This window comes from Strigops habroptila, chromosome 7 (genome assembly GCF_004027225.2).
Source record: "Strigops habroptila isolate Jane chromosome 7, bStrHab1.2.pri, whole genome shotgun sequence".
Classification (NCBI taxonomy): Eukaryota; Metazoa; Chordata; class Aves; order Psittaciformes; family Psittacidae; genus Strigops; species Strigops habroptila.
In genome coordinates this window covers 29,292,059-29,317,307 of record NC_044283.2, presented here as the reverse complement: position 1 = coordinate 29,317,307, position 25,249 = coordinate 29,292,059, and the positions used below count along the sequence as shown (strand labels likewise).

General features: G+C 39.2%; 1 protein-coding gene across 13 annotated transcripts in view; it reads right to left on the bottom strand.

The window, feature by feature from the left end:
• Positions 1-25,249, bottom strand: part of CRACD (capping protein inhibiting regulator of actin dynamics) — a 125,306-nt gene that overhangs the window by 41,326 nt on the left and 58,731 nt on the right. Inside the window, exon 1 of one of the 13 annotated variants that reach the window (XM_030491281.1) lies at positions 13,379-13,443. The exons of the other annotated variants lie outside the window; for them this stretch is intronic. Within the exon in view, the coding sequence (XP_030347141.1) occupies positions 13,379-13,403 (25 nt within the window). The 5' untranslated portion in view covers positions 13,404-13,443. Of the gene's footprint in view, positions 1-13,378; positions 13,444-25,249 lie in introns of those variants that run through there. 13 annotated transcript variants of the gene reach the window in all.

Genomic DNA, 25,249 nt, shown 5'->3' with positions numbered 1-25,249 from the left:
AAGCAGAGCTGACCAAGCAAATGCATCAGCTGGTGAGTAGAAAGGTTATTGTTGAGGGGAAAAATAAACAAAAGCTGGATTTACAGTGACTTTTTAAAGTTGAAGTTATTGTGGCCAAGATTTTTCAAGCCTCAGGTTTGCAATGAGATTTGCAGAGATTTCACAGACATTTGTTCATTATGTGAAATGCAGCATTTGTCTGCAGTACCCATCTGTAGTATGAGACATTGCACAGGAGCTGTCTCCAAAATAATGTGTTCCTTGTTAATGAATATAATGGCCATAAAATATGGTGTAATAGGCTAGATTAATGAGAATATGAATTATTAAATTGAATAGGAATTTCTATAAAGAATTTAGAGAATGGAAATCCACTTGCATGTGCGTTACAAACTGCATGGCAGGGAGAGGGCAGGTGAGTTACTGGGCTGCAGGCACAGTACAGCAGCCAAAGCAAAAAGGGAACTGAAAAATACTGTTAAGAGGGTAAATTGACTGACAACCCTAATCACATCTCTAAAGCAGAAAAAGGCTGTTATGCTGTACATTGCCAGTATCAGTAATAAAAAATTCCACCTTGGTTTTAAGCTAACGGTATGCATATTCATGCTCTTTTTAAAATAACTCGGGACAGCCACTACAACAAGCACTGTCCTGTTGAGCCCTGGGCTGGCCATGCGTCTGCACAGACTTCTTTACTTTTCAGGTCCCCACTGAAAAGGCCTTCCTGCCTCCCCCTGCCCACTCTGTTCTCACAGGGCACAGAACTTCCCCGTGCAAAACAGCATTGGCACTTGCCTCCAGCTTTCACACCCACTCCACATCTCAGTACATCCATTTCCGTGAGTCCCCAGAGCTGCTTGTTATCGCTGGTACACTTGCACTGGGAGCTGGGAGCTGCACTCCCCAGAGAGGTGCCTCCACTCCTCCAGGAAACACAAACAAATTGGGAGCAATGAGGAGGAGGGCAGACTCTGCTCTGCTTAACAATGTTCCCATGGTTTAAAATAGGCATGAGCTCCTGTACCCATTGTAGCTCATCAGATTTCACAGAGAAAGTTGGTTTCTGGATGTCTTCTGCCACCATGACCTGCCCTCCATCCATTGCCCTCTCTTTTATAGGTAGCTAAAAAGAAAGCTAGGTTTGACAGATGCACTCAGTCCAGATATACAAAGCAGTCACAAACACTAGAGACCTTGAGGAAACATTTAAGATAACACAAACAGAACAAAGATCAACACAAAAAAAGAGACTGATGCTCACATTCAATATCATAACTTCCCAGCAATGAGTTCAACTGTGTAAGATATTTAGTGATAGCATGTAACAATCATAAAGCTGAAAGTATGTAACAGCACCACACTGAGAGAGATAAGATAATACAATATGACCAAAGATTAAATCAAATACCCGAGAAACATTAAATGAAAACAAGATCGAGAGGGATCAAAGGCAACAAATTGGTGCAGCCACAACAGTCTCATGAAACACCTAGGGAAAGCAAAGGAAAAATAGCATGCCAATGCTTGCCTGTTTTTCCAAGAGTATCAAATGATCTTATAAGAGATACTATTTCTTGCAAACCTTGTCCCACAGAGCAGATGAGGTATTCTTGGATTACCTGATATAAACTAGTAATACTACCTAAAGTATCCATAACACACGAGAACCAACCTTACATTCCAGAAACATCTATTTTCCCTTGCCACCTGCAAAAGCAAAAACATTTCCATAAACAACAGCCCATTTTGTGACTTTCTTCCTCCCAAGCACAGTATCTTCTAAAGAAACCATATGTAGCAGAGCTACTCAGCTGTTAGGAAACATGTATGAATCAGCATAATAATCTATTAATGTTCAAACACCATATAATACACTTTTATCATCCAGAGTAAGGAAAGAGCTATTTCAACACTTCTGTTGACACAACAAGAAATAACAGGGAAAGTAAAAGCTTATTTTACACACTTCAAGGCAAAAGGACTTAACATCTGCTGCCTGAGGACTGGTACATTGGTCTTTAATGGCAAGGAAGATATCTTAATGAAGAGGAGTAAAGAGCAGTTTTAAAATGTATAGATGACATTAAACGGACGAACCAGAGATAAGTAAACACTTCTATCCATTTCTTCCGTCTCATTTGCTCTGGCAAGAGCCTCACCTCCCTACTTTTTTGAGCTCCTGTTCTCCTTTTTCCCATCTATAAATTAAAACCTTCCCAGCCAGCCTTTGTATTTCTGTGCCTGCTATTTTTATTACTTATCACAAGTGGCCCTAGAGGTCAGAAAGCCTTATGTTCCTCACCCAACCCTTCTTTTTGGCACCAACATCCTGACTCCCTAATCCATCCCACTGCCAGCCTTGGGCAGCACCTTTTGGATGAGGAAGACACTGCTCTCTGAAAAAAAACAGCAAAATCTAGAGCAGGCAGGTCACTTTGGAAATGTGTGGGATAAACTGAGGATAGTGGGGACTCCCAGCAGGGAAGACAGTATAAGAAAGTCAGTAGAAACTTCAGCAGGAAGCCTTATTGTGACATGGGAGTTTCCTTCTTTCCCAGCTCCCAGGAGGAAGCCCCAGGTACAAAGTAGTAGCCAGGTTTGGGGTGCACATCTTGAGCACAGTGACAGCATCTAGCAGAGTTCCTACATATAAGGACATTTACAAAAGGGTTAAGGAAATGCAGTAGATGTTACTGAGGTGCTGGGCTGGATTGCAGAACATATGGGATAAGATAAAACCTGCTTATAATAGCTCTAGGCTCAGTGATGCATGTGAGACTTTTAGAAAGGAAGAGACCGCAATAGCTTCTGATTCACCAACTAAACATTCAGCCATTATGTAACAGAAGGGAGAAAGTTTTATTTTAGTAGGGAAAGACTTATTAACTCAAGTTATTCATGATTGAAGACCCTTCTGGTATGCTGGCATTTTTATGAGGTTTCCAGATGCACTGGAAGGTCACTGCAGTAAAGAGGTGTTGGCTCATTATTTCCTTCTCAGAGAAAAACAAAGCAAACCATGGGATTCCCTTAGCAGATTCATCTCTTACATGAGACATTTCTTGTGTGAAAGCATCTAAAACCTGAACTACTGGCCAAGCTGCAGATGGAAGCATAAATTCCCAAAGGCAAAACGACCTGCCTGAGGCCCTGCCGCACAGCAGTCCGAAGTCCAAGGCATACAACCCGAACCAGCCAAACGCCTCCCCGCTGCCCCACCCCGGCTGCTAGCAGTCATTTGTACCTCCTCAAGGCTGGCACAAGCTGCTGGCAGGTGAGGATCCTACATTTAAATCACTATTACCAAGACCTTTCTCGCTAAGTCTTGCAGGGGATTGTGTTATGTGAACTGTTTTTTCTGTCCTGCCAGCTCCTAGAACAAGTCCTGTATTGCACTGGTCAACACTTTCGGGCCATGCCACTTCCCACTTTTTCCACCAGTGAGAGAAGGAGCATTTCACCCTCACAGAAACTACTGGCTTACCACAGAAAGTGTTAATTTGCACGAAGGGAGCATGAAACTCATAGACCAAACCTCTTCAGTGATAAGGCACAAGTGGCAACTGCATGCTACTGACATCTATCGATAAGACAAAGTTGAGAAATATCTTGAACTCAAAGGAGAGTCAGGCTACTATGCCAGAAAGACTGGATGGCTGGAGGACTGGGATAAAAGAAATGAGAGCAATGTTGAAGTACCATGTACAAAATCACTTGTTTAGGGCATATTGCTATGGCATTGTTTTAATAACTCAGCCCCGATCAGCTAGAAATGGGAGAGAAGACAGACCTGGCCACACCAGCTGATCACAGGATAATTATAAACCAGCACTGTGGTGTAGCTACAAAGAAATTAAATGTCATCCTGTGGGAAGGGCTCCTGAAATTGATAGGGGTTACTATCTGAGCAAAGGGGTGGAGAGCCAAGTGGTTAATAAATATTTATTTATTTATTTATCTATTTATTTATTAAGTGGTGCTAATAAATCAAGGCTGAAAGCAAGCAGGTACATCCAATGTATTTTGGATTGGGATTCGGAATTTTTTCCTTCTTTTACATAGGAAAGAACAAACTAATACATTGCCGATGTGTTTTGACACAAGAAATTCTTTCCTGAATGTCACGTGAATGGCAGTCTTATTGGATAAAAATTTCTTGTCATGGTGCAAGATCAGATACAGTATTTCTGCTTTTGCTGTCTAACACAAACTGAAACCAGTAAAGACATACTGTGACATACAGCAGCTGCAAACACTAAAACTAGCAAGTTACGGAGCACTTTCAAAGCATTGTCACTACTCAGAACAATAATAACCAATTAATGAAGAAAAACAGTAGATAAAAATTGGGAGGGTTTTATTCATTGTGACTGGCAAGTGTCAAAGAATGGCTTCAAGTGATTTTTTTTTTCATTTTTGTACTGTTTCAATCTAATACACATTTACAACAACAAACATGAATGTTACCCTTGCAATTCAGATGAAATGATAACAAATTTTAAATAGGTCAGATGAAATGAAGAGAGTCAAATTTTCATTTTATGAACTTAGTCCCCATAAGGGATGTTCGATTATGAGAGGGGTCAGAAACTATCAATATACCTTTTGAGCAGCTCCATGTATCACAAGCAAAATTACCAGGTATGTTGTATGAATTGAAAATACATTTAAAAAGTTCAGGCATAGTTCTACATGTAACTCTAACCAGGGAGAATAAACCAAAAGTGATCATTTTATGCCTCTGTGTTGTCTTTTGAAGTTCTGAGAATTATAAAGTGACATAAAAAAGCCAAGATTAAAAGGGGTCTTATTCCAAGAAAATCACCAACCACTGAAGTAGAAACATTGTTTTAATAATTTCCTCATTCAATTCTATCGAGGTAAAGCTGAACAGGAGGCAGTAAATCCAGCTCCCCCCCCAAATTTAAAGGGTTGAAATCTCAAAACCATTTCTAAATTTTGCAATGAGTCACAAAAAACCCATATTTGAGTGACCTGAAAGCCAAGTCAAATCTGAACTCAGGCTGAATGTGTCCAAAAAACTGAAACACTTGTGGCCATCTCTGATTTCACAGAATTAGAATCATGCTGTCATGGTTTACAGCTGGGTAGCAAAGTAAAGAAAATAAACTATTTCTTAAGAAAAGAGCTGCATAAATCATGACATTCACAAATTATCCAGCCACATTTGGTAAAAAACCACAGACCAAAGTAAATGTTTGCATGGTGAAAACCGTGGGGAAGAGAAGTAGAGAGCAGAGAAGGTTTTGGGGTTTGTTTAGAGTTTTTTTCCCTGAAGAAAGCCAAACCAAAACCACCTTATTCTCTCGGGCAAGGTGGTCAGAAGGAATCATGGCACTTATTCCCCAGACTGGCATATCACCAAAACATCACGGGAAGTAACAGTAGTCATCAGCACAAGTGAAGAACCTGTTCTGTGTTCCCCTCCAAAACCTGGAAATGCTGTGCTCCTGCAAGGAACCACCTCTCTTCTTGGAGCTCTACAGAGCCAGGCAAGGAGGACACCTTCACCTCCTCACTGTTCCTCCTCTGCCTTTCTTCTGCACCTTCTCCTGTCCCAACCACTCCTCCACTCTCACTTACTTCTGATAAACAAATCCTCTGCAAAAAATGACATTAATTGCAGCCAGATTAAGACTTGGGACAGCTGGCCTAAGTCTGTGAGATTTCCTATACACGCAACATCTGTTTTTTCACTGTCTGAGCAGGTTTTACTACATACACAGGCCCAGATCATCCCCTTCAGGAACGGCAGGCACTAAACTGAGATGTTCTCTATTTTGTTCAGGGACAAGATTTGCCTCCTGAGCACGGGACCAGGAGACTCAGCCACCGAAATATGCCAGACCTGGGTAGATCTTCACTGCAAGTCAGAGAGGCTTTTCCTCTACTCAGCTTACAACTCCTCCTGCTCCTCCCCATCTTCAGCATCACAGCCTCACCTCCATGCTGCACAGAGAATAGAACAATACTTCACTTTTACTTCTCCTGCTGACACACTGTTATTCCAGTCCTCGGTAGGTCTCCCTTCTGAGTGCCAAGGATAGGTGGCCATTTCCACCTTTTCCTGAAATTGAAAATTTTTGTAATGTAGATTACTATCAGCTTAAGGATGAAATTGGTATCTTAGTATTGACCTGAATGTGTTCAAGAGGAAAGCTCCACCTGAGCCAGCACTTAACCAAGAACATTACCAGTAATTTCTATAATATTTTAAGTGGTTAAACAGGCCATGAAGACAAAACCACAAAATTGATCATCAGTATTAATCACTAATTATACTACTATTGTGTTACAAAGCATTTTACAAACCTTAACTAGTTGCTCCTTGTTCATCACCTGCCCCTGTATGGCAAGCAGGCAACAACATGCTGAGCCACAGGGAACTCATCGGTGCCTTCCCGCATTCACACCAGAGCCACTTGTGTTGTCTCCAGCACCCAAGCCAAGCACCAACACAAGATGTGCGTAAGATATTTTGTTACGAGAAGAGGACTCAAAATCTCTGGGTTCAAGTTTTGGCCAATTTCTTAAACACTAGATCTGCTTTAGAAAAGGAGCTTAAAATGGACTCAGTTCTTCATCTTGTTATCAATATAATAATATATATAGAATAAGAAGATATTTCCCTGTGGCTATTTATTAAGAAAGAAAAAGTCAGAACATGCACCAAAATCAATATGATTTGTATATTTGGAGCTCTTGCTCCAAAGAATCATGGTTTGCCTTTGTTTTTCAGAATTAGAACAGGGAAACAGGACATCACTTGAAGCACTTACTGACTGGAAAACTCAGAGAAATCTGATGAAATCTTACATCTTAGACTTCCCTATAAATACGTAAGAAACAAAACCCTTTTGAATATTTTTCTTCTGATCTTTGAAAAACTAACAGTATTCACTTCATAGAATACTCAAGGAGATGTATTTTGTCATCAAATTTATTTGAATAACACTGAGTATATTTATTAACATAAAACACTAATAAGTAGAAGCAGTGTTATTTAAATGTCAGCCAAGTAAGATATCTACATGAACACTCAAATTAGAAAAATCGAGAAAGGGTTCTTTATAAGATCTGTACCATCAAAATGGAAAAAACCCAAGCTACTGTGATGCTAAGCAAAATCTCCCCCTACCCATTCTATTTTATGATAGAACAAAATTAATTACTCATGAAGAGGCAAATTTGAAGCGGAGGAGAAGCAGCCATAAAGAGATGATACTCAAGCATTTATAAACCTGAACATTTTAAAAATGTCTAAAATAATTCAAATATAAAAAGGCCTTTGCACAAATGAACTCTTTCTACCTCTGGAACTAGGACAACCAGACATTTCCTTTTAAAACATCTTCTTTCCTTTAGACAGAGGGAACAAAGAGAAAAAAGCTATTTCCTATTTTCATGCTGTTTCAGTTCCAGGGAAGGATTTGCCAGGCCAGGATGTGAGTGATCATGCTAATCACACATCATCTCACTGTGCTGAGATTACAAAGTATTATCACTACTAAACTGGTGAAATACATCACATTTAGCCAGACAAGTTGGACATGATTAAACTTCACTGAGGAAGGAGATAGCACTTTCTCTCCAACATCACCTGCCCACACTGGAATTTATTTACCATTTACTATGTCCCAGAATGAAACACAATGGAGGGGACTCAGGTGGCCAGGCACAGCATGAGATTTTCTGTGCTAGTGAGGATGGATAAACATAACTACCGTCAGGGGAAATGAATACATTGTAGATTCTAGAATATGTCATCTATATGGACCCTAGAACGAAAAATGTCCAAGTATGCAGTTTGTAAGCCTTGGAAGGACACTGGGAGTGCAGGTTGTCTGTCGTACTCCAAGGGGCTACAGCAGCTACGAAATCCCAGTGGACTAGCCAAGCACAGCGTCTCCTGATGCAGCATCATTTCAGAAAACGTCACTTGTACAGGGTGCCTTCTAGCAGATGAGGTACCCTCCAGCTGTTCCATATAACAAGAAGAAATAGAAATTCTGCTCCTGGTACCAATTCATGTCAGGGACTAACTGTCAAGCATGGATGGAAGCAGGAGCCCATTTCAGCAGCTTTGAACACTTGTTTCCCAGGTGCTGAAGCATATTTTGGATCCCCTCACAAGCATCTTGGTACGGGAATTGGTACCCTGCCCATCCAGTTAAGAGAAGTTCACAGTGAGATTCTGGGAAAGCCCATGCTGATCAAATTGTATTTTGCTCCCTTCCCTATTTCTCTGACACCATAGGCTTCCTGCCACTGTGCATAAACACACTTTCACCCATACTTCTGCTCCACTTGTAAAACTCAAGGCTCCAAAGCAATCACTGTAAAAGAAATTGCAGAGAGCAAAGATGGGAAACAGGTGGCGGCAGAGGAGAGAGGTGAGTACTCATCTAGTTTTAACCTTTTTTACTTGCCTCATATCCATTCTGAATTTATCTAGATTACAAGTGTTCAGTAGCTGAAACAGTATTTTTCCATTTCTATACAGCATCACTCATGGTTACAGCAGCACAGGCAGGTTTGAAAGAATAGTAACAGTACAAAAATAACAAACAAGCCAAAAGAAGAGTTTATAAAAACAATCAGTTTCCATTATGTGACCAACTAGCCACAAGAGATGCCCACATCTCTCTCCTTAATGCATTTTGAAGCTGAGATACTGCAAGCATCTCAAAGCAACCCCAGGTTGCACTTCTTCAGGTTTTCCTCACATGACCATTTCTGAAAGATTTCTCAAGTTTATGGAAACAACAGTAGTTGTTTTGCATTGTGGGCAGTCTTTCTAATCATGGCACACAGAAGGGGAAAATTAACATTTACAGCCAAAAGTCCAAAGGGAAGAGAACAGACACTCCAGTGGCTGTGTTGGCCCTCTGTGAGATCCCCAGGTCCCCATACCAGGTTTTGTACTGCATTTTTAAAAAAACCCTGGTGCTCTAAATGATGGTGCTAATCTTGATACTTGTTCAAACAGCAGAGCTAAAGCCCAAAAGCCATATGCACAGTAACACCCACCCAGGACAGTCAGAGGAAAGAACCATTTAATTTAGGTATATGAAATAACAGCTCTGTCAGTTATGCCAAGGTAACTTTGCACAATGTACAAATTAAGCTTAGGCTTCTCCCACCCCTTCATCCCCTCTTCTTCACTTTTTAAGACCATGTCTTACATATTAGACAGAAGAAAGAAAAATGCCAGTCACAGGGCAGGAATATGTTGCAATGCCAATGCAGAGCAACATTTCTCCAGGATTTTTCCTCCAGAGGGTATGTCTCAATTGGAAGAGAAACACCACTCCCTCCTTTTCCTGCTTTTTGGCTGTAAATCATTTGGAACCAACCTGTAAAATGCATAACTGTGCCACATCACAACAAAATAAGAGACTCAAAGAAAAAAGATCCTGGAAAGAATACATACAGCTACCTTCCATTATATATCCATATTCATTAATAGGAAGGAAGCTGCTGCTTATTTTGAAGGTGCCAGTTTGGAAACCACAGTCAAACGTGTGACTTAAAGGTGTTCAAACACATGTGATATCAGTAAACAGACTCCTACAGGGGTATCACCTACATTGTATTCTAAATCTCCAGTGTTAAAGCAATACAGAGAGCATCTGGATAACCACTTAATCAAACAATAGAAAATAAGAAAGGAGTGACATTTCACTACTTTGTAGCAAAAATTATTTGAATAATTTAACCATGACCTAGGAAAAGGGCAGACAGGCTGACTGTGAAAATAGATGCAAGACCTTACATCTTAGGAAAGGACAAGAAGTAGGCAATCTGTGTTACTTCCTTGTAACATCAAACGCCTGTTTACTTATACTGCCTGCCACAAAAACTGCCTGTAGAAGAGTCCTCAGAACGCTCAGTAAAACAAACCCTCCAAAAGACAGAATCACCCTTTGCAGTCATAGTGGAAAGACAGCGCTTACTCACAGCACAACAGGAACCCAAGCAGCAGCTCCAGAGACCTCGGTCCTGGGTAATTTATGCAGAGTCATCACCAGCATTACTTGGCATCTAGCAGAACAAGCCCAAATTGAAGGGGGAAGGGAGTTTGCTTTGGTTTTTTACTGAAAATATCTTAGGTTCTGTTCCAAGATTCACAATGGGGACAATCAAAGCCCTTCATGAAACTGATGGGTAAGTGCACAGCCACTGCTCATTCTGCTTGAATGAGCTCTGTGCCAGAGATAGAAAGTTTTGAGGACCTGACCTCACCGTGAATAGCTGTTCTTCTCTGCCCTGCCCTCCTGGACCATGCCATCAGACTGGTAAGGTTTGTCTGTACCTGTTCTTCAAGATAACCCAAGCACCATCTGCAAAATCAACCTCTCATTATCCCCCAGCACCTGAATAGTCAGCTGGTGTAAATGTAGCCACAGAGCAGCTGGTCATCCCTGCTTTAGGCTATATTGCAAAATGGGGCAAGTGTTCTGCTCTCTAGGCTAAAGAGGACATGTCATTTGGGAGAAACAGCATTCCAGAAAAAGAATTAATGTAGTCTGCCATGGGAGAAGAACAACATGAAAAGACTGCACCCTTGGAGTAAGGAGGCAAGATTTTAATCTCACTATTTAATAACAAACTAGTAAACTAAAGGATAGAAGTCTCCCAACTACAGTGGGTCAAGACCTCTAACTAGTTCATGAAGCATTTTACTGGAAGTATAATTTTATACACGTAGCAAAGCAAAAGGTACTGCTTAATTGCAGCTCATTAAGTAAAAGTTGTTTAGTAATTAGGAAAAATTAATGCAGGCATGGCAAGTATGATACAGACAAGAATTCCACCTAGCTGAGTATTGCATTTCCAATAGCAGCCAGTCTGCTCAAGCATCAGAGGAGTAATTTGAAATTCACTCCTAACCCATGAGGAGAGGCAGTCAGACCATGCATTCCAACTTTACTGAAACAAAAAGATAATGAATGAATGCCTTACAAATGACCAGGTTAGACAATTAGTGGCTGTCTCCACACATGAGCTATTACAACTTCATGTTCCCATGTGTAGCAAGCATTGATATCCTATTTAGAGTTCTTGTGGATGTATACCTCACCTGTGTTCATGCTATAATTTTTTAGAGTTCAGCTAATGCTTATGCAGAAGTAAGGTAAGTCATAATTATCTCTTACACAAATTGTATGCATCTCAAGAGATCAGAAACAAATATCCCAAGTAAGATATTACCAACAAGATTTTAATAGCATAATATTTTCAAAATTTGCTCTTTACCATTTTGGGAGAGAAAGTTTTCTGTGGGTGACAGATTCCAGAAAACATTGCACATACTAGGATAGAAAAGGGACTGAAAACAAAGGCACAATAAAGCTCTAGCACAGAAGCACATTCTATGAACAAGACCACCAAGGCATGCAAAATTGTCATCACTCACCTCAGCTAGATGGCTGGCAAACTGTAGATATTCTTTACCTTTCTACTTTTAATCCTACCCGTGAAGCACAAGTAACCTCATAGAAACCAGATATATTTTAGCCAATCCTTCCTCAATTAAAGGAGGCAGTGGTCACAGACACAGGTTTCCTAGAACAGCAACTTTCAGGGAAGACTCACATGAGATTGAATCACTCTTCCCCCACAGCTGGCTGCCACGGATTTTTGTCCTTACAGAAGTGCTATACCATAATCGACCACAAAACCCAGTATGAGACAAGAGAGCAATGCACCATTTTATTTGATGTAATTGTGTAGCAAGTGGTTTCCTACAATAGCAGGCACTAGATTCTGGGAAAGCCTGGGTCTGGAATCTGCAGCTCGGTCATGACTTAACTAATAACAGCTAACACAGGTGTAAAAGCCACATGAGACACAGAGTTTCGTTCCCACAACGCCACTGGGTGAAGTTGGCTGCATAAAGAAAACTAAAGAAGTCTGAAAACTTCACACAAGTAAATTCTTTTCTTTGTACTGAATGGACAAGCTGTACTCCCACTCTTTCACAGAGGAAGTTAAGAGCTTCTTTATATTTCAAGCCTACTCTGTTTTTCTCGACAAAATAAAATGAAAGGGCCGTGTGAATTATTACCAGATGACAACAGAGAGCTGGCCAGGTATTTCAAACACTTGTCTCTTCTTCCTACATGAATTCCTCAACAGTGCATGCAAAGTAAGTCTTCTTACTGCTCCCATCCTTTAAATCCATAATTAAAGCCAATTCAATAATTTCCTGAGAAGCAAGAGATTTTTTTTGACATTCCTTCCTCTCTCCTTTCCCTGGGAGAGCATTTGACCTGAGGGGGACTTCACGGCTTGTTCTGAAAGGCAGTTAGTGAATCAAGCGAGAGACTTTTCCCCTCTCAATACCTTTTCAGTAGCACAAGCTCATGCGGAACTTCATGCAATCCGGTGAAAACAGAGATACTATTAACTTCTGAACTGGAATAGACATACAATCAGGAAACCTGAAAACAGACTAAAGCTTTTGGCATGTTAAGGTGTTAGCCATCATGTCATGCTGAAATCGAGTCCTGTTTATTATAAACACTTCGGTCAACCCCTTGTCCCCCATCCCTATCCCACTCCCCCAAGCCCCAAAACCCCCCAACAAAGAGGTGAACAGAAGGACACCACATGAATCCAGCACCACTGCTTGATAGCATGCTCGGTATTTACACATACGTACAAACTTAATACTGCTTCAGTCCATTCACATCATTGAATTCAAATAAATTATGAATTTGTCAAATAACCTCTGCAAATCCAATGCAAGAAATAAAAAGGAAATAATGTTAGCATCAGTGCAACTGAACAATATTTGACAATTAACACAGGAAAAGGTATTGAAATTAGAACCACAGTAGTAAGCTTTAAAAATAGCAAACTTTTTGACAACTTTGAAAAATAATCCAGATGATCCTAAATGAGAACATACTTTTCTATTTACTTCAAAATTTAAATGCATAAGTTCTAAGCTTCCATCAATTAAAAGGACCATTTCAAAAGGTATGGTAAAGCACAACATCTGACATAACACAAACTGGGGAAGCCAAGTTTCCCACAGTGGTGCAAATAGATCCCAGTGATGCCACAGGGAATTACCTGCAAAAACATAAACCAGAATAACCCCTTTGTTTTGGATTTGACTCCGCTTCACACATATGCTATTTATTACGACTGCCATAAAAATGGACAAAAGCAGCACATACATTAGCAGCAGCTCCTGCTTAAAAACAATAAGCACAGCACATTCCCCCCTTAGCCAGCTCCCCGCTGAAAGTATTCCAGACTGAGCCACAAAAACTTAACAGTGAGCTTTTGAATGACAGGACATCATGTGCTCCATAATCTACAGAATCAGTCAAGTACTTACAAGGTTTCTTAAACAAATTGATCATGCCTACAATTTCAGATGAAGTCAGAGAGCTCCAGACTTGATCTTCTCTGAGGAAGAAACAAAAGCCATGAAATCACCAAAGAGAAGGGTTTGTTTGGCTTTTTCTGTTGCTGTTTGTAAGAAAACTCTGAAGGACATATTGTAACATGATAGGAAGCTTGTAGGAACAGCCTTACAAATCAAGCTGAGCATGTATTTTAGCACTCTCCCTGAGGAAAATGCTAAGGGAGGTTTTAACTAGCAAGAGCCAAGGTGATTTCAGATTGATAGCTAAGACCTCCCAGCTGATCTTTCATGTGATATTCATTTGGTACATTAGTTTACATAACTGCTTTTGCTCAGTCTTCCCCAACTACAAAGCCAAAAATAGCTTACCTTTTCCTCAAGGGCAATAAGGTATACCTGGAATACTAGGCAACTCTTTATACATGCTATGAATAACAGCAGCAGTTTTTCGAAAGTCAGAAAAATCTTGTTATCATATTATCATCCATGTTTTAACCTTTACAAGAAGAGTTTAATGTCAACAACTACCAGGAGGCTGGATTTTCCAAGATAAATTGTGCCAGACACTAGTATTTTCTGAAGCATCCTCTAGAACCATGAAATAGGGACAAGCAATGAGCAGTCTATATTGTCATAAAAGAAGAAACAATGGTGCAAATCCTTCTTAGAAAGCAATAAAGTTTTGAATATAAAACCTAAAAAGGACTTCATTATGCAGTTCTCGATCAACTTAGGCTGAGCTAAAGCCTGCTACAGTACTCTTCTGTACTCTGGATGAAACTTCCCATGGCTCCAACGGCTCCTTTCGCAGAGGTGTCATTCTTCCATGCACAGCTCTGCGACCAGGATTTAAGGGAAAATATACCCAGTAAAGCTAGGCTCCCAGATCTGTAGTTCAGCATACAAATGTGTGGTCTAATTTTCAGTCTCCTAGGAACCAAGTAGCTTATAATTCAGATAAATCCTCTATGGGAAATTCATGTTTTAATGCTGTCTTTTAAATTCTTGTATGGTGTTTGTTCAAAATCATGTTTTGCAAGTTTTACCCAAAGACCAGCAACAAGTGACTAAGCTTAGGTCTTCACATCCCAAAGATGTGAAGTTTAGATGTGTGTTTAGACCAAAAAGTGCTTCTCATGAAACTCAAGATGTAGAGAAAGACTGTACTTTCTAATGTGAAAAGAAAGAAAAGTTTATGGTCATCATCTGGTTTAAATAGAGGTCCTTAGCACTTGCATATCAATCATAGAGGCTCTTGAAGTAAGATAGATAAAAACTTTAACAGAGGAAAATTTTAGTTAATCTATTGTACATAGTACATTTAATAATACCTGTTATCTTGTATCTCCTCCTGTCAAGTCAATTAGAAACACAGTGTGTTTGGAGAAACATCGAAGAATCCCAGGCTGCTTAGTGGCCTCATTTTGCTAAGCACTGGAAATACAGACATACAGAATCATTTCCCCAAAACAAAGGCAAATGGGTTTGAACTGAAAATACGAGAAGATAAAAAGCTTGAGAGTAATATTCTCCTGTCTCTCTCTCCTCTGAGGTATCTCACACTGATTTTTTTGGTAGATATATCAAGACTTATGTGTAATAATGACTTTCGCAACTTCTTTCTTTAGGGATATATTTTATTTCATTAATGAAACATTCTGAGGAGCCAAGAGAATGACTTTCACCCAATTTAATTTTTAATTAAAAAGAGCTAAAAAAAAAAAAAAGAAGAACAGAAAGATGAAACTACTCTGGTCTGACAAAAATGCATGGCTTTTTGACCCATCTAAACGGGCTGCTTCCTCCACTCCAGCAGCTGGCAGACCAAGATTCCGTGCAGCAAATAAATCACTTCACCCAGCTTCCTCAAGACTTTCTCTCGCATCACTACACTAGATCTAGCATCCCTTCTAATAGCCAGCAAGCCAGGATTAATTCAGGCCATTAGTGCTTGCGACAGGGCTCAGGACCATCAGAAAGGCTGCATGACTACCCAAGCAAACACTGTGGATCAGAGCTCTGGTCACTCCCCTGGACATGTTCTGCAGTTATTCAAGTCCTTTGCAGTTTTACCACTTCAAACCCCATGACTGAGATCCACCTTGGAGATGAACATTACAATATTCAAAAAGCATGGGTGTCAAGAGGTACCTCTTAGATGTACTAACCTAATCTAGCATCAAAGCTGTAGATGCATGAATGACCATGAAACAATCTCCTAACCGAGGACAATTAGTAGTGTTTAATCATCACACAAGGTTATCAAAGGACTTTTTGTAACAGCAGCTGAGGAGCAGCATCACTCAGACAACAGGCATGAAAACAAGTGGTAAACAATCCTGTGATGAAGAAGTAGAAAACTCTCCTTGTAACTACCTAATACCAGCTTTATCTTAGTCACACGCAAACTGCCTGCCACCGGTGCCACAGCTTTTCTCTGATTAAGCAGGGATGAAAATTGAAACACAAGCTTTTCTTACGTATCAAGACACTAAATGAAAGAGGATTAAAAGGTGAAGTGACAAAATTCAAGTTTGTGCAGCCAAGATTTAAAGAGAAAATTATTTCTTTTTTTCAATTGACTTACAAGAAAGTAGGCTTCGACAGTTGAAGAGTGTAATGCAGTAGATGTTTCAAAGATCCTAGTTATTCCCCAACCAACTCCAGATCATGTAAAATAAAAATAATTAAAAAATGTAGGTGGTTTGCTTTTACATTTTTTTGTGTGGAGAGTAATTAAATAACTCACATCACTGAATTGGGAGCAATGCCATCCACTGACATCAAACTGAATTTTTGCCCCCTCTCGCCAGCTTAGCTGACTTTATATTTCATTTTGACCTATTTTGGATGTGACAGGAAATTGAGGCAGTGCGATTGCTAAAACCTTGTCATATATACTTGTAGATAGTGGAGGTTATTAATGCAGCCACAGTTTGGCATAGGAACTAGACCTTTAACTCAGGAAACACACTTGGTCAGAAAACTTACCTGCTGGTTAAAAACCCCACAGATTACTAACTCACTTCAGTACTCCAAGCACAGGAAAATACTGAAGTTAGTAAGAGAAATCAAAAGAGAATGGCAGGCAATAAACTAGGCAAAAAACACTTTACTAGAAACCAGGAAGTTTCTGAAAGGTGGTTAATGATACAAGAGGTGGGATACATTATTTAGGCAAAACATGTCCCATGGGAACTACTCAGGAGGCAATAAAGAGAACTCTCAAGCAACGTAGTTGGACTCTTGTTTCTCATTTGTCCCTTAAATGCTGGAGGTCCAAATGGGAGAAGTCTCAAGTTAGCATAAGAAATTTGACAGCATATGGCATTTGCAATGGTATATACAGTCATCCACCTCTAATCTGCTTCTTCAAAGAAACTCTACTAGGTAATGACCAGCAAGGCTGCTAGTGCCCATTTCGGTAAACATTGACAAATCATTTTTTCATTTCCTTGTGAATAGACAGGTGCCCCATTTCCAGATCAACAGTCCCAACAGCACAGTCCTCAGCACCAGCAAAAACACAAAGGGTCAAAGGGAGCAGTGGCTCCCCAACGATGTGCACCTCTGCCCCAGAGCGAGCACTGATTGCAGAGTGCCTATGAGTGCTCCCCATGACATGCTCGTCTGAAGGCACACAGGGAACCAGAGTTTACCAGAGTTTTCAGAGCAGCATCTCTGAAGCCCTGATTTTGTGCAAGCAAAACCAAAATGATAGATTTTAATATCTTTACCAGAACTCTCAGTTCAAAAGAAGCATCTCTTGTATTAATCAATCATTATCCTTTCATCAAAGTAAAGCCTTGCAAGTGTTGCTTCTTATTAAGCTACAAACCCTGTTTAATCTTGCTCCATTATTGTCTTATTTATGAGCAGCTAAATTTCTGCCAGGTTGGCTCAACTAACCAACTTATGTTGCTGTGATTTTGACATTTCAAAAAAATTCTGTTACACAACCACAGCAGAAATAAAAACACTCAAGCAGCTGAAAGAGTAGAGCTGTTTAAGAAGTGCTACAAAACAGGAACAGATTTAGGAATAATGAGGTCACCTCATACCTCAACACACATGAAGTTATTCTGTTCACTCAAATAACTTCACGTTCAGTAGTAATTACAGCACAAAATACCACACCATTTTAAAGAGACAGAAGCATTTTCAATACTTTGCCCAATGTGAAAAAACGAACACAGAATACCATCACATGTTACCTCTGGTAATATCTGTGCAGCCAAGAGCTGGGCTGCTTTTTTCGTTTTGTGTTTTGAAAAGACCCCAGACACTACGCTTTTCTGAACCAGAGAGGAGTGCAGCAGTCAATATCTAGTAAAAGAATGTTCTAGATGTCGAAGTCGCTCAAAAAGTATGACTGCCTACTGAGCTAAAGCATGATATTGCTATCTCTAAATGGGAGTTGGTATCTAAACTGATACAGATTGGAATCACTGAGTCATCCACCCTGGGTCTTTAAGGCAAATGGATGAAAAATGAAGGGCTGGCAGAAGGAAAAGAGCAGGGAGAAAGTTAAGGAGGTAGAGGGGATTTAAACAAGATTAGCTACATGTGAATCCTAAATAAAGATTAAAATCACCGCCTGCTGGATTTGGGGATTTCGAAGTTAAGGTCATGAAATTAGCAGAAAACTGGCAGTTCATGAGCTTGAATGATGACTTTTCTGGGACTACTTTCAGCAGTATTTTAAGTCTGGAGAGCTACAATTACACAGTTCTCCCAAGCTTCTTAAAACCATAAGGAGCAACTGGCATTTAGTGCAGGCAACTAAAATTCCCTGCTCCCATTTTATAATTAGGTCAACCATCTATTTTAATACAAACAACAAAGCCTTTCCACCAAAAGTCTTTCTACTGTTTATACACCCTGCTGCCACCAACATAGTCAAGGCCTTATAAGGTGGATAGCCTGGGTCTGTTCTGTTACACTAATATAATAAACACCATGGGTGGAATGATCTTGCTCAACTAACTTTTAGTTAGTTGACATAGATTACAAATCTTTAAAGCTAAAGAAAGTCCTGTTAACTTCTGCTACTTTAACTACTGCTCTATATAGGTCAGATTTCTTTGCAGATTAAGAGGCATTTCGACCATTTTAGGAAATGTTTTATGCTTTTTAGAATGAAGATTTCCATAAGGAAGTTCTGTCTCTCTTCATTTATACATATTCATACTCTCTTTCAACTTGGCTGTATTGTAGTCTTGTTCATTTACAACTTTGTATAGACATCATAAAGGCAATATAAATTTCCCTTATGTACTTAGTATGAATTACAAGTTATTAAGGTATAGTGATGATGGGTGCCCATCATTTTCATGTGACAATCTTTTAAAATGTATTATCTGGTCTGTTAATTCTAAAATTGCTGAGCCATTTTCCTTGGAAAGGTGCTGGTTTCCATGAGGACAGCTGGGAAAATGACTAGGGAAAATAAGAAAGATGTCTTCACCCTATTTAATAACACTTCAGCAAAAGTAAAATATACAGCTGGTATTGTTTTCACTAATGATATATGCAATGAAGACACCAAAACCACAGCTGAGGAATTCAGTTTAATTTCTCCTCAGGCAACTTCCTGAACTGGAACCTAATTTTTTTATTTATGATCCAGTTTTCCATAACATAATTCCTTCCTATGTTTCCATCACTGGAGATTTTCTTATGGCAGCTGTCTTTTTATAGCTGAAGAGAGGAAATCCCATAAGTTTGGGAATAGAAAAATTGTATTTTGAATCCTTAAAGACTGTTGTGTCTTTCAGTACTAAGCTTTGATTTTTGCTGTGAGACTACAGAAGAATGAGCAGAGTAGGGTTGTTTAGGCATCTCCAGGTGTTTTCTAGGGTCAAATATTGCCAGAGAAAGTTTAGAGTCAGTATCAGGAAATTTTCTTGGCAAAGTACATTAAGCAACTGGACACATACTTGAAGTGCAAGAACATTCACCTTGACAAGGTACTCAGAAATATAATGAGACTAACAGTCCTACATTTCAAAGATGAAAGACAAAATAAACTGAATAGAGTTTTGCTTCTTAGAGCCAGTTTCTAGGACTCTCTTGTTCCCAGAATACTAAAATTAAGCTGAACATTACTAGGTGGCATGGGAAAAAAAAGAAAAAAAGAAAGGGAAGCAAGGAAGAAAACACTAAATCAAGTCATAGAATCATGGAATAGTTAGGGTTGGAAAGGACCTTAAGTTCCAACCCCCCTGCCATGGGCAGGGACACCTCGCACTAAACCGTGTCACCCAAGGCTCTGTCCAACCTGGCCTTGAACACCGCCAAGGATGGAGCATTCACAACTTCCTTGGGCAACCCATTCCAGTGCCTCACCACCCTCACTGTAAAGAACTTCTTCCTTATATCTGATCTAAACTTCTCCTGTTTAAGTTTGAACCCATTACCCCTTGTCCTACCACTGCAGTCCCTAAGAAAGAGTCCCTCCCCAGCATCCTTACACGCCCCCTTCAGATACTGGAAGGCTGCTATGAGGTCTCCACGCAGCCTTCTCTTCTCCAGGCTGAACAGCCCCAACTTTCTCAGCCTGTCTTCATACGGGATGTGCTCCAGCCCCCTGATCATCCTCGTGGCCCTCCTCTGGACTTGATCCTGCTGTACAAATCTGTGACTTAGTCTTCCTACACAAATACTTGGATCTTGCTAGCCCAGGTGATCAAATACACTCCAGACCACATAAGAAAGACACTGAGAGACCTATCCACAGTAAGAGGAACTGCAAGGTCAGCCTGGTCAACTATACAATTTTAAGACACAGGCATAAGCAGATTCTGTGCAGTAATTTATGAGGAAGAGTTTTCCTCTATAAATAAACTGAAAATGTGTTCTGTCTCTTTAACTTACAGCCAAAAACCAGGTTATTATTACAGTACCTGACTCATCAATACCCAGTATGTCAGAGTGAACATTTTGGTTAGTATCGCTTTCAGTTGCAGCCATGTTTGTTTCTGGGTGCTTTTGGTTTGGTTTGTGTGGGGGTTTTTTTCAGATGTTACTGAAACAAGAAGTATAGCACAACACATTTATGTAACCACTCAGAATGTGAAGTCAAACAAGAGCTTAAGCTTCCCTTATTTTTAAATCATCGTTCATGCAGTAAAATGTCTTACATCTTAGGCTGCTTTGGAACTATGCACTAGCAGTATTGTGAGGGTACAGCAGTCATTACATTATGAAATACTTAATATGTGAAAATTATAGCTGTGCTTCATAACAAAATGCAGCAGCACCAGTCAGTCACGCTGCCAAGGAATCGCAGAGCAATTAATAACAAAGTCACATTGTGCAGAACACGTTTTTCATCTTACTGTCTGGATTCCTTCCTCTGATTGCTAATGGAAACAACTAATAGTGTTATATATTTATGTAACAAATACTTTATATAAAATTTGCGGTACTCCTATTTAATACAATAAGCAAATAGTGCCATACATGAATGCTGTATTTAACAGTTTAATAGTGTTAAACAGTATTACAGTATAAAGCACTGCATTAGCTATCGGAATGCTGTAGAAGTACAAGGAAATCTTTTTATAGAAAACTATTTTCTTCAAGTTACATTATCTACTTGTATGTTTTCCATACTTTAAGTTTCACCAAGGGGTAAACAACTACATTAACAGGCTCAATAAAAGATACTTTTACTGCCTACGTTACACAGGAGTATTATAATGGCACATTATATCTTCCAGATATAAAAATGTGATAGCCATTAAAAATTATGGCATTCGTCCTTCTGTAAAACATATATCCAGATTAAAACAACAGTTTAAAAGGCCTCGAGGAGCTTTTCTAGTGAAACTTGCCTATGGATTACATATCTTTCATACTCTTGCTTCATCTCCAGAACCATTCCTTTTGGGGGAGAAGTCTTGCTTTTAGACAATAACATATGCAATATGGAAAAAAGAGCAAGATACAAACCAGCACTATATGACAGTATTTTATTCTGAGTTACATCATCAAAAATGAGCAGCCACGGCAGGACCCTGCAGTGGGAAATATTATCCAATCAGGACAGGGTAGTTTAGCTGCCCTTTCTACTTAATGATAAAGATGATGGAGCTGAAGAAGGACCTCATCTTGAAGACACCTCTGCCTGCTGCCAGTTCAGGACATTGCAGATCTCCAAGAAGATCAAGGAGTGCAGTGCAACACGAAGTAAAAATAACAGTAGCACGTGCAGCTTTTAAAGGCTGTGTAAGTCTCTGAGCTGTATTTCAGCTGAGAGATTGATTCAGGTGGACTGGAGGAAGGCCACTGGGAGTTTTATATCTCTGAATACAGACAAGATAGTCAGTCTATTGCCCGTACTAAATTTAACATGTTATATCCTATTAATCTCTGATACCTACATAGGTGTCTTTTCCTTTTAGAATTTCCTGAAGAGCTTTACCGCTCTCTTTCCTAGTTAGCCGCTAAAGCCCAGGGCTATAGCGAGCTTCCAGCTCAAGGAAGCACTAAATTATATTCAAATTCAGCATGTGATTCTCTTTTCCTGAATTAAGGCTTCTAAGATTATTTAGCTACTTCTGGATGCTTAAGGCAGGACATCAAAAACACAAATAACACTTCAGCAAAGTCAAATCAGGATTTGTGGCAGTTTTCGCCTGTCCCAAACCTACAAACCTGAATTCCTGGGTACTCGTAAGATCCTAATTTGAACTTTTAAAACTCTAGTGTAGGGGCAGCTGTACAAAAAAATTACTGGGCACCTTTTAGTTGACCCAGTTCTAAAAATACTAGGGGAAGCATAAATCACCTTTTGACCTAAGATAATTTTGCTATACACTTATATTATCTCAGAATTCAGAATAGAAGAAATCGAAAAAACCACAGCTTATAGCTTGCCTAAAGCTAGGTAAATAGCATAAACTCCTGTCATTGGTAGGACCACAAAAACAAAAATCCAAACAGAAATGAACCTAAATTTTGCAAACAAGGCTCCTGGCTTTGTGAAAAAATTTACTTGACATAGAAATTTTGAACATATTGAAAATAACAGTCAAGCTTCACAGTTTGAATCCTGTTTTGAAATATAAACTGCTCCAAAATACTCCTGGTGAGCATGGAAATCTCACTTAGAACTATTGAACCTAAGTAGGAATAAAAACTTTAATTCCAGTTATAACCTGGTAATTAAAATAAAGAAACAGATTTAATTAGAACCAAGCAATACCACTGCAATCAAATAATTTCACAAAAATTAGCTCTGCCTTAGAAGCTTTTATATTAATTTTTCCAAAGCTCTTACTCTATATTACACACAAAGATTCAACAACATGGAGGCATCTAGAGGCTGAATATAAAGTATAAATACTGTAGTATAAATACTGCTCTGATTTTAACATAGATATATCATCCATCTTATCTGAAAGAAGTAGAAGCAGAAAAAAATATTCTTGCAAAATTATCAAGACAAGTTTTTGCATACTGGGTAGCTTCTTGGGGAAACAGAGCAGATGCAAAAGTTAACTACTTAAGTAAGATATTGAGAGGCTTAAGGAACATGAAAAATGTGACTTGTTTTGTTCATTTGTTGTTTTATTTCTATTTGTCTTATCATTGTTTCAAAGCAAGTTGATCAAGACTAACTGTTCTTCAGCATGACTGCATTATCTTTCAGCAGAAATTTCTGTGGAGGAGCTTCACTCTCTCCAGGCTCTCTTGGAGATCCCAAAACTGTCACGTGTAGCTACCTCATTATAACAGATCTACCTACTACCTTCTCACTTCCCTGCCAGCAATAATTCAAAAAACCCCAACCCTCTCAACTTCCAGAAGCTTTCAGCTTGCCAACCTGACAAATGGTAGGCATGAATCTCACAGCTCTTAGAAAGAGAAGAATTAAACAGCTAGGCTCAGAAAGTAGTAGCCTCCAATTCCCTGTATGCTGGCCACAGAGAGAAATACACACAACCAGATTTCCTAAATGATTCAAGAAACAAGTATTTGATATTTACAGCATAGTTTTCAGATCATAAAAATACGTAATTAAATCTTTTAGATTTTTTACTGTAATTATTGCCCTGCAACAACCAGCAGATGGATTTAACCACCCAAGTTTCCTGCTGCAATGTTCTGTCTGGGTCTGCAGAGAGTGCGATATTCTGAACTAATTAGTTAACTGCGTACCAGAAAATATTTTCCATGGAGCTGTGAACATCATTTCAGATTGCTGCAACTCTCAGGTCATGTTGTTGGTTGTTCTTCTTTGGTCATGGAGGAGACAAGGAAGTTGGTTCCTTCTAAGCAGGACACAGGCTGGGGAGGGCCGCACAGTGGGCAGACATGGCTGTAGTAAGCGCAGATGAGTTTTTTAGAGGAGTTTTTCACATTGTGCAAGGATGGTGCTGCCCAGATGACTCTACAGTTCACCACCTCAGGTCCCAGCCCTGCACAGCCAGAGGCACTAGCTGAACAAATCTCCATGAGTAGCTTTCTCTGATGAGTGAAGTCACCCCTGCACTGGGCTAGCAGGAGGACGTGACATTGCTCTGCATGAAACCAAGCTAAGGCTGAGTTGCAGAAGACATGAAAACAGAATCTTTTTGCAGTGAAAGACTTCCTGGATGGTTTTGTGATAGCAAATTTCGGACGACAACCAATTCATTGATGTTAATAATATGTAGAGCGTTCACAAACCAAGGTAGTTTTCACATTGAGACATTATCAGGAAAATTCATTGCAAGTGTAGCATGAAAAAAGTCTAAAAATCTAGAAAATTAACCATGAACAAATGCTACAACATTATGTTGACTAATTTAAGTTCTGTATCTTCTTGGCAGGACCTCTTCTTCATTAAAATAAGGAAATAGAGTATTTGCATAGGTAATTATTGCACAGTGACTCACTTCGTAAATTCCTTGTTGCTTGCACTTCCACTAAAGTGACTGATACAATTAAATGTATCCATAGTCATCAGTAATTGTAAGAAAAAAATCAGAATTGGGTAAACAGAAAGAACAAATGAAGCAAAGAGGGAGAATAAGAAAATATTTTAGAATTATTTACAACAAGGAGAATCTTATGGATAAAGCAAAATCTCTACTCCTGGTATGAATTATTTCTTATTAAAGTTTTGGTCCTATTTTCTCAGTAAAAAGCAGAATATTCTAACAACAGGATATGGGGGTGGGTTATGAAAGAACACTGGGTACACTGTCAGAAAAAAAAATAGCTTTAATTCTCTTGGAAGAAAAATTACATGCAAATTCTATACAGAAATTTATGTCTTGTGTACTTTATTTATGAAATTCATACTAGACAATATGGAGATGATATTAAAACTGACCACACTCATAGACTGCTCTTTGAATATTCGTATTATAAACCAATGGATGTTGTATTTTATGTGGCAAAGTATAAAATGTGCTATTTGAAAACTGCCGTATTGTATGCAAAAACGAAGCCTATTAAAAGGAAACAGAAGATAGCTCAGAATCTGTAATCCTTACACACAAATGCCATGGAAATATGAAGTTAAAAAGAGCAGGTAAGAAACATCCTACATTCACAGAATACTTTCCATTGGTGGTGGCACACTCTGTATCTTTCTTCTTTGAAAAAATAAGAACATATCCTACCCACAATACAGTAACAGACATCTCACAAACTGGTATTTCAAAAACACATGTGTACCTTCAGCTGTGGTGTAGCAGGTTTTTATGGTAGAAAAATGTCCTCATGACTATGACCATTTCAAGAAAACAGAACCCTTTTTTCTTAACAACAAACTAATGTATTCTAGCTGATCATTTCAGAAGAGTTGTCAATGATTTCTGCTTATCATTCATTCTCTTGCCACCT